We start from the raw sequence: 15,661 nt of genomic DNA on the forward strand, positions 1-15,661 counted from the left end.
GAGCCGTCGGGCAAATCCAACGACACCGGGCGCCGGGAACTCTTTCGGGTCCCCGTGGCCTTCTCCTTGGCCTTCTTCTCCGGCACCACATGGGGTGCCGGAACTAGTAGCTTCGCTAAGTGTGCGTCTACTGGGCCTTCGGGCAAAGGGGCCGGACAGTCAAACTGTCCGGATGTCCTCTTCCAATCATGTCAAAGGAACGGGAGTTTAGATCCCACATAAGGTCACACTATGAAAAGCGGATATCCCGTAAGGGACTAAAGGTAAGCTTACTTCGGAGGCTTGATGTTTGGCGCAGAACCCGCGATCCTCGGTGACGGGAGGGGAGACCTCGGAGCTTTTGAAAAGCACCTTCCAGGCGTCCTCGTGCTTCATTTCGAAGAGCCGGGATAGAGTCTGGTGCCGGGCCGGGTCGAACTCCCACAAATTGAAGTCCCGTCGTTGACACGGGAGGATCCGGCGGAAGAGCATGACCTGGACCACGTTGACAAGTTTGACCTTCTTGGTCACCAGGTCTCGGATGCAGGTTTGGAGTCTGGTCACCTCTTCCGGATTGCCCCACGACAGGCCCGTCTCTTTCCAAGATGTGAGCCGGGTGGGGATGCCGGATCGAAATTCAGGGGCCGCTGCCCATTTAGGGTCACGCGGCTCGGTAATATAAAACCACCCAGATTGCCACCCTTTGATGGTTTCCACGAAGGCACCCTCGAGCCAGGTGACGTTGGCTATCTTGCCCACCATGGCGCCTCCGCATTCCGCCTGTCGGCCTTGCACGACCTTCGGCTTGACACTACCCTGGTGTTCAACATCTTCTATGAAATATTCGGAGGAGGAACCCGCCTTGCAATGCCGAAGACAACTTGCGCGCCGGACTCATCGTCATTGAAGCCTGGTTCAGGGGCTACTGAGGTTGTCCTGGATTAGGGGGTGTCCGGATGGCCGGACTAAGACCTTTGACCGGACTCCTGGACTATGAAGATAAAAGATTGAAGACTCCGTCCCGTGTCCGGATGGGACTTTCCTTGGCGTGGAAGGCAAGCTTGGCGATACGATATGAAGATCTCCTCCCATTGTAACCGACTTTGAGTAACCCTAGCCCTCTCCGGTGTCTATATAAACCGGAGAGTTTTAGTCCGTAGGACGAACAACAATCATACCATAGGCTAGATTCTAGGGTTTAGCCACTCCGATCTCGTGGTAGATCTACTCTTGTACTACCCATATCATCAATATTAATCAAGCAGGAGTAGGGTTTTACCTCCATCGAGAGGGCCCGAACCTGGATAAAAACATCGTGTCCCTGGTCTCCTGTTACCATCCGCCTAGACGCACAGTTCGGGACCCCCTAGCCGAGATCCACCGGTTTTGACACCGACAGGTGCCATGAATCTGGCAAGGTCGATCGAGTATTTGGTCCAGGCTAGATGAACCGTCTTTGTTTCTTTTGAATGGCCTCTTCCGCTGACCGGGCTTGGAGTCACTGAATCCAGCCTTGACTGCTGTGTCTTCGACATTGTCAGTGTTGCTCCGACGTTGGTTTTGTTTCGTCGGGGCCTGGCATTTTTGTTCCTTGATTCGGAAGTGCCAGGATCGCTGGTACTGTTGCTGCTACGGGCAAGCCACCTATCTTCGCCTGCGCAAAAGCGGGTCATGAGTGATGTAAGGGCTGCCATGGACTTCGGCTTTTCTTGGTCGAGGTGTCGGGCAAGCCATTGGTCGCGGATGCTGTGTTTAAAGGCTGCTAGAGCCTCGGCGTTCGGACAATCAACAATTTGGTTCTTTTTTATTAGGAACCAGGTCCAGAATTTTCTGGCTGACTCTCCGGGCTGCTGGACTATGTGACTGGGGTCATCGGCGTCCAGAGGTCGGATATAAGTGCCCTGAAAGTGGTCCCTAAAGGCATCCTCCAGGTCTTCCCAGCTTCCAATGGAGTTTTCTGGGAGGTTATTTAACCAGTGTCGAGCTGGTCCCTTAAGTTTGAAAGGGAGGTATTTGATGGCATGTAGATCATCACCGTGAGCCAGTGAATGTGGAGAAGAAAATCTTCAATCCATACTGTGGGATCTGTTGTGCCGTCGTATGATTCGATGTTCATGGGTTTAAACCCTTCTGGGAACTGGTGCTCCATGACCTCATCAATGAAGCATAGGGGTGTGCGCCGCCTCTATATCGGGCCACGTCCCAACGCAGTTCAGATGGAGTCTGTATGCAGTTTTCAGGCTGGGTGAGGTTGTGCTTGTTGTGCCAGGCTTGATGGCCATCTTCTCGCGCTGGGGCCCGCCCCCTTGATTCATATATTGATCTAGTCTGACCGCCTCTATTATATAGGTCCTGTCGTAGGTCGTAAGTGTCTCCTGTAATTGCTGTCTCTCGACCTTTAGGCCGAGGTAATGCAGGTGGGTGTTCGGCGTGAGTTGCCGCTCTGTCTCGGCCACGTGGTTGTCGGCCAGGTCCGTCGCCGGCTTTACGCTTTGGCGCTACAGGTTCCATGCCCTCATCATCGAATTGGGGTAGCAGCTTGCGCTTTGGCTAACTCTTGGTTGGGCGCTCGAGTCTGTATTCCTCGGCTGCTAGGACATTAGTCCATTTGTCATTAAGCAGATCTTGATTAGCTTGAAGCTGCTGCTGCTTCTTTTTCAGGCTTCTCGCCATGGCTATTAGCCAGCGCTTAAATTGTTCTTGTTCAAGGGGATCCTCTGGCATAATGAATTCCTCGTCGTCGAGGCTCTTGTCCTCTTTGGAGATCAGTATGTAGTTACTATCCTCTGAGCCCGTGTCCTCGATAGGGTCGTCGGTGTTGACTTGCCCATCCTCCAAATCACCCTGTTCGGATGTTTGATCGATAGGCGCTTCTTGGTCTTCCGTGTTTTCTGGAGTATTATTGTCTCCAGTGCCGATATTGTTGTCTTTGTCGCGACGCGATTTTGAGCGGCGCCGCTGACGTCAGCGCTTTGGTGGTTCCTCAGAAGGATTGTCCTTGTCTGGATCCTTTCCACCATCGTTGTCATCCTCTTTGGGTGTGTCCACCATGTACACGTCATATGTGGAAGTGGCCATCCAGCGTTCGGTGAACGGCGGGTTTTGGCTTTTCTCGTCTCCAGCATTGTCGTCCATACTGTCGATGTCTTCGGAATCGAAGTCGAGCGTGTCGGTTAAGTCCTCGACAGTGGCTATGAAGTTGGTGGTGGATGGGACATAAAATTCCCCGCTCTCGGTCCCTAGTGCGGGTTGGGCATAGTTTGGCAGTGATCCTTCTATAATGGCGAGAGATCGCATTAAGTCCAGAACCTCGTTTAAGGGTGAGGTTTGGATAGGAAAGCAAGAATCCGTGGAGCGGGGGGGCGAGGGGGGGACATGAGTTCCCTGGCCGAGCTCGTATAACATAGACCTCGAGAGTTTGGAGCTGGTGCACGGAGGTGAGTCCAGCTCGATGAGGATGGAGGGAGCCCAGAGTGACTCCGGGCCGGCTGGTGAAACGATCCCCTCTGTATCTCTGGTGTTGAGCTCTATGGCTACGGAGAGTCCAGCGGGCTCGAAACTCCTGTCTTCAGACACGGCGAGGTGTTTCGGATCTAAGGCTAGAGCTACGGTTGGGACTACGAACCCTTGGAAAATCAAGTCTCCTCGGATATCAGTGACGTAGTTTAGGTTTCCAAAACTGATCTGATGACCAGGGGCGTAGCTGTCGATCTGCTCCAGATGGACAATCGAATTGGCACACAATGTGAAGCCGCCGAATACGAAGGTTTGGTCGGGGAGAAAAGTCTCCGTCGGGGTGGTATTATTGTAGATGATTGGTGGAGCCATCGAGACTTCTGGTGACGACACAGTGCAACTCTCAATGAAAGCACCAATGTCGGTGTCAAAACCGGCAGATCTCGGGTAGGGGGTCCCGAACTATGCATCTAAGGATCGAAGGTAACAAGGAGGCAGGGGACACGATGTTTACCTAGGTTCGGTCCCTCTTAATGGAGGTAATACCCTACTTCCTGCTTGATTGACTTTGATGAGTATAGGGGTTACAAGAGTTGATCTACCTCGAGATCATAATGGCTAAACCCTAGATGTCTAGCCTGTATGATTGTGTTCTTGCCTATGGACTAAGCCTTTCGGTTTATATAGGCACCGGAGGGATCTACAGTTGTACAGAGTCGGTTACAAAGAAAGGACTGTACATAATTCGAACGCCAAGCTTGCCATCCACGCAAAGGAGAGTCCCATCCGGACACGGGGAAGGTCCTTCTATCTTGTACCATCACGGCCCATCAGTCCGGCCCATGTCACACAGGCGGTCGCCCGAGGACCCCTTAGTCCAGGACTCCCTCAATTGCGACCAGAATAGCTTCTCCGTTGATCTCCCCTCTTCGACTCAGAAGAACTCCACAACATCAGCAATACTCTGGGGTAGATCCGCAAACGCTCCTGGAGAAATCCAAATGCGGGTCAGTAAGGTGTACTTTCTCCTTACAAATTTGCTCTGCATATTAAAGGCATTACCTACCACGATCTGCTTTGCCTCTTGGATCTCCCAGCAGGCGCCTTGGGCTTCAATCCGGGCCTCTTTCGCACTTTGGAGCACCGTAGAAAGTTCGGAGTGTCGATCCGACACCTTGCACTCTAAGGACTCACATTTTCTTATAGCCTCCTTGAGCTCTTATTGGACTTCATCAAACCTCACTTCATGTTTTAGGCGGGCAGCTCATTCCTCCTTCGCCTACTTCTTGGCTTCGGCCAGCGTGCTCTTGAGGGTCTCGACCTCAGACGCGTCAACTATGAGCATAATCATAAAGCTCATTTAGATGACAAATCAGAACTCATATCATTTCAGATATGTTTCAGTATCACATACCTTGCTTTTCCTCCAACTTCCGCTTTAGTTCAGACACTTCGGCGGCGTGGGAGGTTGCCGCTAAAAGCGAAGCCTGTTTATCCAAATAGACATATATGTTATCTCCTGTGAAGAATTATTCGATCCTCTATTCGGCCTTTCTTCACAAACGCCGAACAGAGTCTCGGGGGCTACTATCTATACACAGGCATTCCTTTTACATATACAAATAGCCAAAAAAAATATTACATCACATACCTCAAAGCCTGCCAGAAGGCTGGTATAGGCTTCGTGCAATCCGTTTTTAGCGGACCGAACCATTTCAACCACCGTACCCATAAGGGTACAATGTTCCTCCACAATGGAAGCACTCTGAAGTGCTTCCACCAGAGTGTCCGGCACCTCTGGATTGACAGAGGTCGTCGGTGGAGGTGGCGCGCCCCCTTTTATCGAAGGAGGCTGCTCGCCCGATTCCAAAGTCGTATGGATCTCTGGAATAATATTTGGTAGGGGCCAAATTGGGTATGGCCCCCATCGCCGGTCTCCATGGGGGTATATGTATGGTGTCTTTGGATACTTATGATCCGGCCACGGGCTTCGGCTTGGGGTGCCACTCGGCGATGGCGTCGGTGTCCGATTCAGAATCATCCGAAAGGGAGAGTTTCCCCTTCTTGGACGCCTCCACCTCTAGGTCCACGGAAGCCGCTCTTTTATTCTTCCCCCTCCCCCTTAAAGGGAGAATTGCTCTCTTTCTCCTCCTTATCTTCATCATGAGAGAAGAGAGTCTTGGTGTCTTCGGACACAACATCCGGAGCGCCTTTACGGCGGAGGCCACCTCTGGCTTCCTTGGCCTTCTTCTCCGGCACCTGATACGGCGCCGGAACCAGCATCCTCGTCAACAGAGGAATGGCTGGGTCTTCGGGTAGTGGAGCCGGACATTGAATCCGCTCCGCCTTCTTTATCCAACCCCGTGGGAATAATGGAAAGCTCAATATACTCCTTGGACTTGCAAATTAAAGGTTGTCAGAAAACTTACTGGAGTGGCCAGATGAGCGTAGACGAGGCCGTGGTCTTCGGTCGTTCTCGCCCATGACGTCTGAGCCTTGAAAAGCAGCTTACATATGTCTTCATGCGTCGTGCCGAAGAACCGTTGCAGGGTCCGAGCACTGTCCGGGTCGAATTCCCACATATACCAGTCCGGCGTAGGCAGGGGAGAATCCGGCAAAAAAGCATCACCTGGATCACGCTGGCAAGACTGCTGTTCTTGTCTATTATACCCTTGACGCGCTTCTGCAGCGACATCACCTCGTCGGACGACGCCCAATCCAAGCCCTTGTTGAGCCATGATGTAAGCCGCATTGGAGGCTCGGACTTGAACTCGGGAGGGGCGGCACATGTGGCGTCATGGGGTACCGTAATATAGAACCACCCCTGCTACCATCCCTTGACGGTCTCCACAAAGGTCCCCTTGGGCTAGGTGACGTTTGGAAGCTTGCTCACCATGGCGCCACCGCACTCCGCATGTTGACCATCAACCACTTTTGGCTTCACATTAAAGACCTTGAGCCATAGGCCAAAGTGGGGGGGTGCGGAGGAAGGCCTCACACAAGACGATAAACGCCAAAATATTGAGGAAGGAATTTGGGGTTAGATCATGGAAATCTAGCCCGTATTAAAACATGAGACTGCAGACGAAAGGATGGAGGGGAAGCCCTAGTCCGCGAAGGAAATGGGGGATGAACACTACCCTCTCGTTAGGCTCCGGGGGAGGGATGACCTGCTTCTTGGCAGGGAGCCGGTGGGCTATGTCCATGACCAAGTACCCTACTTCCTAGAGTTCCTCGTCGTTCTCCTCTGTAACTGAGGAAGCCATCCACTTGCCCTTCGCTCTAGATCCGGACATGGCTAGAGTGTTTGGTGGCGATGGAAAAGATTGAAACTTGGGCGCTGGAGCTCAAGGGCACATGGGCTGAGGAGGAAGAAGGCGTGGGGTAAAAAGACGGATCCTTATCTTCTTATAAAGGCAGTGGATATCAAGCGTCTCCTCATAAGCCTTAAATCTCGCCTATTCCCAAGGGGATGTGTGAACGGCACGGTTGGATTACCCAAACCCGTATTGATGAGAATCCCATGATAAGGGGACACGATCTCTTTTTTGACAGGACGTGTCAATGGCCGTGCCACGAAACGCGAAGCGGGGACTGTGAAAACGGTTCAGAATAATAAACAAGGCCAGGACATAACGCCTCGCTGAAAAAGTTGCCAGTGGACGTGACTTACTTTGTTTTAGATATTTTTGCCCTTATAGCCTAGGGTTGTGATTATTAAATGAAGCCGGATACAACTCTTATGTGCGGAAGGCTGCTTTGGAGTATTCGGAGGAGGAACCCGCCTTGCAATGCCAAAAACAATCTGCGAGCCAGAAGCATCATCATTGAAGCTAGTTCAGGGGCTACTGAGGGAGTCATGGATTATGGGGTCCTCGGGGAGCCGGCCTATGTGACATGGGCCGGACTGATGGGCAATGAAGATACAAGACAAAAGGTCTTCTCCCGTGTCCGGATGGGACAATCCTTTGCGTGGATGGCAAGCGTGGCGTCCGGATATTGAAAGAACATGCGGTGCCCCCATGTTTGGTTTTGGTAATTCATGACAATCTCTATGGACTAATGGTTGCCTTGAGTTTTATTTGAAGGATTTGTCCATAGGCTTTTCTTGGAGTCCATTCGTTGGTTTCATGGAGAGTTTGTGATGACCAAGGTGCCATTCAAGGAATTACCTAAAGATTGTTCATGTGAGAGGTTGATCAGGACTAAGTCAAAGAGTGAATCAAGTTGGTCAACACAAAAAGCGTAGAAGATGTACCGAGAGGGATCAAGCGATCCCATGGTATGGTAAGCATTGTCAATTACGCTTTGTGTACTAACCCATGATCTTCGTGAGAGTTCTTTATGGGGTTAGGTTGTGGCGTGCAAGTTCAAGTGAAGCATCACGAAGAGATCAAATGCTTGAAGCTTGCCGTCCATTGTGGTGACAATGGACTTGTGAAGATGTGCGGAAGAGTGGCTCGCCCATAGTGGAGTATGGGGGAGCAATCAACTAGTCATCATCGAGCCAACGCAATCAAGAAAGGTGGTCCAACTTGAGGGAGTCAAGATCGTCATCATCTAGCTCAAGTGGACCATGTGCAAGGCAAAGGTTTGCCCTTGATAGGTTTTCCATTTTACCGGTCTCATGATGGTAGTTGGGAGACCGGGTTTTAGGTTCGATTGCCCTACTATCAAGGTGGGCTCTCGATGAGTAACTTGATCGTATCATTCAAAGAGAGATCAAACCATTGCATCCTTGCATCATCTTTCTTGGTTCTTGTTTGGTTCTCTTTGTGAGTTTTGGAGTTTATGGTCATCTTGATGACAAGCTCGAGTTCATCGAAAACGGAGTTCACATGCATCTTCTAGGATGTTTTCGATGTTGGAGGTTCTGTCGGTTCTTCTCTGTCGCTGTTTTGATGCTACTCATTATCTTGTATCCAACAAGCTTGAGTTTGCTCAATTCGGAGCTCATTTGCAGAAGTTATGGCATTTTTGGTTTTCCTTGGAGTGTTCTTGTTCTCGCGGAAATGGCATAAGGTTGGCACCTGTGGTAGTACTGCTGGACCGGCGCGGCAGTACCGCGTATCGCCACAAGCGGTAGTACCGCTGTCCGACAATGGTAGTACCACCCATGGCCATAAGTGGTAGTACGGCTCCGGTTCCGCGCTGGCACCGCCTCGACTCGAGACGTGGTTTTCTCGTGTCGGGTTCAGCGGCAGTAGTAGCAGCAGTAGGAGCGGTAGTACCGCTCGTGTGCGGTAGTACCGCGGCTACCACCGCCCCTAGTACCGCTGGGCCAAGCGGCAGTACCGCTGCGGCCAACGGTAGTACCGCTGGCTCCAGCGGTAGTGCCGCTCATTCAGCTCTGCCTCGCCCTTCGTTTTGCTCCGGTCTTTGTGTTCTACCGCCCGGGCGGTAGTACCGCTCCCCTGAGCAGTAGTACCGCTCGTGCGCAGACTTAGAACATAACGCTTGGATTCGGGAGCTCCTATAAAAGGGGGTCTTCTTCCCCATTCAACCTTATCCTTTGAGCTCGTGTTCTTCCTCCATTGTTAACCTTCTTCGAGCTTGCTAACTCTCAATCCCTCCATGGATTCTTTCTAGTTTTTGAGGGAAAAGAGAGAGGAGATCTAGATCCACATTTCCATCAATCACTTTCTCCTCTATGTGAGGGGAACCCCTTGGATCTAGATATTGGAGTTCTTCGTGTTCTCCTTCTTGTTCTTCCTCTCATTTTCCTCCCTAGCATTAGTTGCTTCGGTGGGATTTGAGAGAGAAGGACTTGGGCACTCCGTGCGCCCTTGCCATTGCATTTGGTGCATCGGTTTGAGTTCTCCACGTGATACGTGGAAGTTACAAGTTGAGAAGCTTATTACTCTTGGGTGCTTGGTACCCTTGAGCTTGTTACTCTTGGGTGTTTGGACACCCTAGAGCTTGTTCCTCTTGGGTGCCTTGGCGCCCTAGACGGTTGGTGTTGTTCGGAGCTCAATCATTGTGGTGTAAAGCTCCGGGAAAGCGTCGGGGTCTCCAATTAGGTTGTGGAGATCGCCCCGAGCAATTTGACGGGTACCGGTGACCGCCCCCAAGGGTTGCCAAACTGTACGGGTTCGGTGACCGCCCCCAAGGGTTGCCATTTGTACGGGTTCGGTGACCGCCCTCAAGGGTCCCTTAGTGGAATCACGGCATCTTGCATTGTGCGAGGGCGTGAGGAGATTACGGTGGCCCTAGTGGCTTCTTGGGGAGCATTGTGCCTCCACACCGCTCCAAACGGAGATTAGCATCCGCAAGGGTGTGAACTTCGGGATACATCATCGTCTCCGCATGCCTCGGTTATCTCTTACCCGAGCCCTTTACTTATGCACTTTACTTTGTGATAGCCATATTGTTCTTTGTCATTTATCTTGCTATCACATAGTTGCTTATCTTGCTTAGCATAAGTTGTTGGTGCACATAGGTGAGCCTAGTTGTTTTAGGTTTTGTGCTTGACAAATTAACCGCTAGGTTTATTCCGCATTTGTTCAAGCCTAAACCGTAATTATTTTAAAGCACCTATTCACCCCCCCCCCCCTCTAGACGACATCCTCAATCTTTCAGATGTGTAGTTTCCTTCCTCTATAAACCGACTTTGCACAACCCTAGTCCCCTTCGGTGCCTATATAAACCGGAGGGTTTAGTCCGTAGAGGCAGGATCACAATCATACAGGCTAGACATCTAGGGTTTAGCCATTACGATCTTGAGGTAGATCAACTCTTGTAACCCCTATAGTCATCAAAGTCAATCAAGCAGGAAGTAGGGTGTTACCTCCATTAAGAGGGCCCGAACCTAGGTAAATATTGTGTCCCCTGCCTCCGGTTACCTTCGATCCTCAGAAGCACAGTTCGGGAACCCCCGTACCCGAGATATGCTGGTTTTGACACCGACAATAAGGTTCTTGGGGAGCGCTCAACACGACTACTGACTTCTTCGTCACCGACGCCCCAGACTCCGACGACTTCTTCCCCGACATCGACAACCTCGTCGACGACATGGCTGGCGAGGACACCGGCCCTAAGACCGGTGCTTCTGCTCCCGTTCGGTACGTTTTCATACTCTTTATGTTAGAGGTTCTACCACAACTTCTTGCTCTAGTATCTATTCTAGATGTGTTCCATTCTAATTCATATATGCAGATGCTATTTACCTTCTCTCTGTCAGTTTGCATGACTTACTTTATCTCTGCTATATCAGTCATGCGTTATCTAGTATTTCCGTTACTAAAATTATTCGGTAAATTGCTAATATTTTCAATAACGCTATCAAATCCTCTCTCAAATGTGTCACGAATGAGCTTAGTCACCTAGAAAATGATTCACGCCCAGTTGATCTTGTGACCGTTGGATGAGCATCTAAGGGTTGTCACACCTCCTTCTACCTGGAGCTAGCCCTTCTCTTCTTCCTTCAGCACCCGGTTTCCACGTGAGATAAGTTCATCACGTGGATAAGAGGTGAGATTAATCATCTGTGCATACTGTACTGCGTACATAACGAAACAACAATATGTCGTATCTGAGGAGAAAATGCTTGTAACCAAATAGTCGTGTGCACATTTCTTCTCTGCCAGTCTAGAGAAGCGACTTGCCAGTGCAGGTTGAGATGGACTCTCTAATGGCAGTAAAATTGATTCAAGCTTCAGATGTCGACAGATCGGTTTACTCGTCCATCATAAAGAAGATTAGATATCTTTTGTCCCTTCGTGATTTTTGTATTACTCATGTAAATCGTAGCCAAAATAAAGTTAGTGATAGTTTAGTATATTTTGCTCGTAGCGAAGGTAGAACCATGACTTGGCTTGGTTCGGGACCTCCAGATGCTTTGAATTTGGCTGTGATGGATTGTAAGGACTTGAGGTTTTGAGTAATACAAATTTCTACCCGCAAAAAAAAACCATGTGATGAACATGATTTTTGGCTTATATTCACTCAACCAGACACAGATGAAAATACATCAAAAGTGATGCAACAAACCTAACACATCTTTTTGTAGCAGCTGCAGTTTATGAAGAATGGTCCTTTTTATGTCAAGTTTTTGTCAATGTCAAATTTGACAATTGTCTTAGGGAAGCTAATCAAGTTGCGCATCTTTTAGCTTGTAATTCTGAGGATTTTATTACTTTTAAGCCAAGTTCGATCATTGTCTTAGGGAACCTCCCCTTTTTATCTTAGCACAGTTAGCAATTCTTCATAATAGAGTCGCCATGATGGCTTTCCCTAAGAAACAGCAAAATAAAACTGCAGGTCCTTACAACGGTAGCCAAGACATTTATTTAAAATAGTACAGGTTTTGTAGTCACGATCGTCACCACAAAGCACAAACACAAGAAACTCTTCTTGGTGCTAATACGGCCGGGTACGTCTAGTTATCTGTGGGCACAGGGACATGAGGGACAGCGAACACCACCAGCTCAGCCCGCCGGCGCGTGATGAGCCCGGCCTCCTCAGTCATGTCCAGCTCCTCGGGGACCATCCCGTCCGGCAGCTTCCAGTCGAAATGGAAGAGCAGCGCCGCGAGGGCGAGCTCGAGGTGCACGAGGCCGAAGGAGACGCCGGGGCATATCCTCCGGCCGGCGCCGAACGGCAGGAACTCGAAGTCCACCCCCTTGAAGTCCGGCGTGCCGCAGCTCTCGAACCTCTCCGGGACGAACTCCTCGGCGGAGTCCCAGTGGGCCGGGTCCCTGCCCATCGCCCAGGTGTTGACCAGCACCATGGCGCCCTGTGGCACGTCGAAGCCGAGCACCTGCTGCCGCGGGCCGCCGCACTCCCGTTTCAGCATCACCGGCGGGTGCAGCCTGAGCGTCTCCTTGATGACCAGCCGCAGGTAGTGCAGGTCCGTCAGGCCGTCCTCCGTCACCCTGCGGTGTCCGTCGAGCTGTCGCCGGACCTCGTCTTGCGCCCTCCGCATGGCCGCCGGCTTACGCAGCAGCTCCGCCATTGCCCACACCAGCGTGGTCGACGTGGTCTCGCTGCTCGCACTAATCAAGTCCTGCATGCATGCAAACAATAATGGTTGACGCCTTTCGATCGAGGATTGGTAAACACTAAACAGGATCGGGATTCGGGAGAGAGCTTACTATGATGACCAATTTGATGTTCTCCGTGGTGAAGGGATACTGGGAGTCCATGTCGTCCTGGAGCCTCAAGAGCACGACAAGCAAGTCCTCGGCGTGCTCCTCTCCGCCGTCGGCGCATGCTGCTGATCTCTTCTTGTCCCGGTGCTGCTGGATGACGGAGTCCATGAAGGCGGCCATGCGTTTGTTGCGGTGGTCGATCCTGGCGGGCACGCGGCTCAGGAGCATGGCGAGCCGGGACGACGGGAAAAGGTCCGGCAGGGTCATCCCCGGCACGATCTTTAACCCCTCCCGCAGCAGCGTGAACAGGGTGTCGCGGTCGTCGCTTCTCAGGCGGCCGACCATGGCCTGCAACGAGGAGTCCGCGACGAACGAGGCTAGTCCCCGGGTCAAGTTCACGGACGCCGATGCCGACGCCGACGACGCGACGGAGCGGAGCAGGCGTCCCAGCACCTCCGCTCTGACAGCGCGGAAGGAGTGGACGCGGCGGTTGCTGAGGAGCTCGAGGGTGCAGATCTTGCGGAGCTGCCGCCAGCCGTCGCCGTATGGCGCGAAGACGAGGCCCTCGGAGCCACGCAGGAAGAGGTGCATGGTCGGGCTGAGGGGCCGCGACGCGAAGGCCACGTCGTGGGTCTTCATGATCTCGCGCGCCGCGTCCGGGGAGGTGGCCACGAGCACGGGGAGCTGGCAGAACCGGAGCAGCATGAGCGGGCCGTGGCGCCGAGCCAGGTCGCGCATGGCGTGGTGCGGCGGGACCGACGAGCCGGCGAGGTGGTGCAGGTGGCCGATCACCGGCAGCGCCCATGGCCCCGGAGGAAACCGTTGTCCGCCGGCCGATCTCCTGCGGCTGCGGAACGCTCCTACCAGGTAGAGCGTAGTTACCACGACCAGAAGAAGAAGCAGGAGGAGCGAGTAGTATGCTGGGATCTCGGCAGCCATGGCCGGTAACTTTGAGCTCGATGGGCTTCAAGCGTACGTCGTCCCCTGATATATTCTCTCATGAGGAGGTTTGGATATTTATAGTGGCCTTGCGTAGAGTCTTGATCTTGCTGCTCTCATCTTGGCTGCGCCGGAGCGATTTGTTTGCACCACCCAGGCCCGGATTAAACTTGGCAATGCGATCTCTACTAGACACAAGTCGAAATCGCCCGCCGTCACCTCCTACGACATCTCGGCCCCGACTGCATGCACAGCTTGAAGCGACAGCTCACAACCAGATACTTGGACCCCGCTCCTTCTAATCTTATCTGCATATACATACGCATGGTTTTACATCATCAAAACTGTTATACCATTAAATTTACTAACTTGATTCACTAGCATCCGTCCAATCTACGTGTGAGAATCATCTACCATGTAACACATTAGTGCATTCTAAGTGAATTCTTAAAACGCGTTGCATTTAGTTGTGGCATGCATAACTTTTCAAGTTAAGATTTGTTTTGCTTATGTAGAAATTTCCCACATAGTTTAAGTCATAAGCCGTCCACATCATCAAGTGCATGCATCCAATCCACTTTTCACCACATACAAAGTTCTCCACACCATCAAACACATGCAAGTCATCCACATCATTATTTTGCAAAAAAAAATTAACTTTTGAGCAACAGATAATTAAACTTGAGTCATAAGGCAATATAACTTGCATCCACCCTCCATTTACCTCTAGGTTTCTACGGCCATATGGTGACAATGTGGTTCGACATTATTATCATATATTCTGATTTTGTTTTATTTTATAATTCCATCGCTATAATTTTTGGCAGCAGTGTGCAGGGTATTATCTTTTTAGAGAAAAGACATACGCCCGACTTTATAAATAAAGCCATAAGGCAGGTAGCAACCACACAAGAGTTCGAAATAGACACCCAACCAGACCCCAACCATGGGTCGAAAGAGAGAACTAGAGTCAAAGGTACATGGCTCCCTAGCCAGAACACGGCGCGCAGGCCGGAGAAAAGCTACCCAAAATGAGCGCGCGAATGACGACTGAAGAGGCTAAGCATCCTGCTCTTGACTGCATAAGTTAGACGCCGAGGCCCGAATTTTGGAGATAAGCAAAGAGAGCACATCCTGGTCATCCACCTTAGTCAATGATTTCCAATGCTGCAAGAGAGCACACGATTTAAATAAGCAATCCGCAAGTTTAGCCGGAAACACATGTTCAATAGTAAACTTGTTTCTAGTCGTCCAAAGGGACGAGCACATAGCACCCAGGCCCACCTAGAAGATGCGTCTGGAGACACCAGACAAGGTATTCGCATGGGTCCGCAGATCAGAGAAAGAAATAGGGGCCCAGGAGACCTGGAGCCACTCACGAACACAACTCTAGATGAGCTTAGCCAAGGCACAGTGAAAGAAAATGTGTGACGAGTCCTCTAATTCACCACATAGGGCACAAAATAGAGAGCCCGGACCATTCCTCTTGTGAATCTGGTCAGCCGAAGGCAACCGGCCCCTAAAGGCTTGCCACAAGAAGATCTTAACTTTAGGAGGGATCCGAGCCTTCCAAATCTGAGAGAAACGGTTAGTAGGAGAGCCACCAATAAGCTTAGAATAGAGCGATTTAATAGAAAAGCGCCCCAAGGCAGAGTACGGCTAGATCACCGAATCCATATCCGTCAAGAGCGAGGGGAAGGATGCAGTAAGGCATTGCCAATCTTCAAACTCTACAGGCGACAAGGATCGGCGGAAGGCCAGGTTCCAACCATGGGACGCCAACTTAGCAATAGAAACAGGTCCGGACAATAGGAAAACAAGGTGGGGAAGGTCACCGAGAGCGGTGAATCTCCACACCACCAGTCCAGCCAAAATCTAATGGAGGAGCCATCCCCAACTATAAATTTAACATGACCCTGGAATAGGGACCTAATTTTAACCAAGGCCTTCCAAAACTGAGAACCACCAAGAGCATTAGCAAGCATCGGGCTAGAGGATAGAAAATACTTAGCCTTAAGAATGGAAAGCCAGAGTGGCTGATCCCTAGCAGTCATAATCTTCCACCACCATTTAATCATCAAACATTGGTTCATGATAGAAGTATTAATGATCCCCGACCCTCCAATGTTTTTGGGTCTACACATCAGTTTCCATTTGACAAAGCGGTATTTACGCCGATTATCAGCGGCATTCCAATA

General features: G+C 51.0%; 1 protein-coding gene and 1 long non-coding RNA gene across 2 annotated transcripts; both read right to left on the reverse strand.

The window, feature by feature from the left end:
* Positions 1-11,812: 11,812 nt before the first annotated feature.
* Positions 11,813-13,463, reverse strand: LOC119279348 (premnaspirodiene oxygenase-like). The gene is made up of 2 exons (XM_037560614.1): positions 12,528-13,463; positions 11,813-12,439 (listed from the first exon to the last, which is right to left on the reverse strand). The coding sequence occupies exons 1-2, from the start codon at positions 13,461-13,463 to the stop codon at positions 11,813-11,815; spliced, it is 1,563 nt and encodes a 520-aa protein (XP_037416511.1).
* An 817-nt stretch (positions 13,464-14,280) lies between these two features.
* On the reverse strand, positions 14,281-15,311 carry LOC119280886. The gene is made up of 2 exons (XR_005138202.1): positions 14,748-15,311; positions 14,281-14,630 (listed from the first exon to the last, which is right to left on the reverse strand). It is a non-coding gene; the product is annotated as an uncharacterized LOC119280886 (long non-coding RNA).
* Between the last annotated feature and the right edge of the window lie 350 nt (positions 15,312-15,661).

The sequence above is a fragment of the Triticum dicoccoides genome, chromosome 3B, assembly GCF_002162155.2.
Source record: "Triticum dicoccoides isolate Atlit2015 ecotype Zavitan chromosome 3B, WEW_v2.0, whole genome shotgun sequence".
NCBI classification, from domain to species: domain Eukaryota; kingdom Viridiplantae; phylum Streptophyta; class Magnoliopsida; order Poales; family Poaceae; genus Triticum; species Triticum dicoccoides.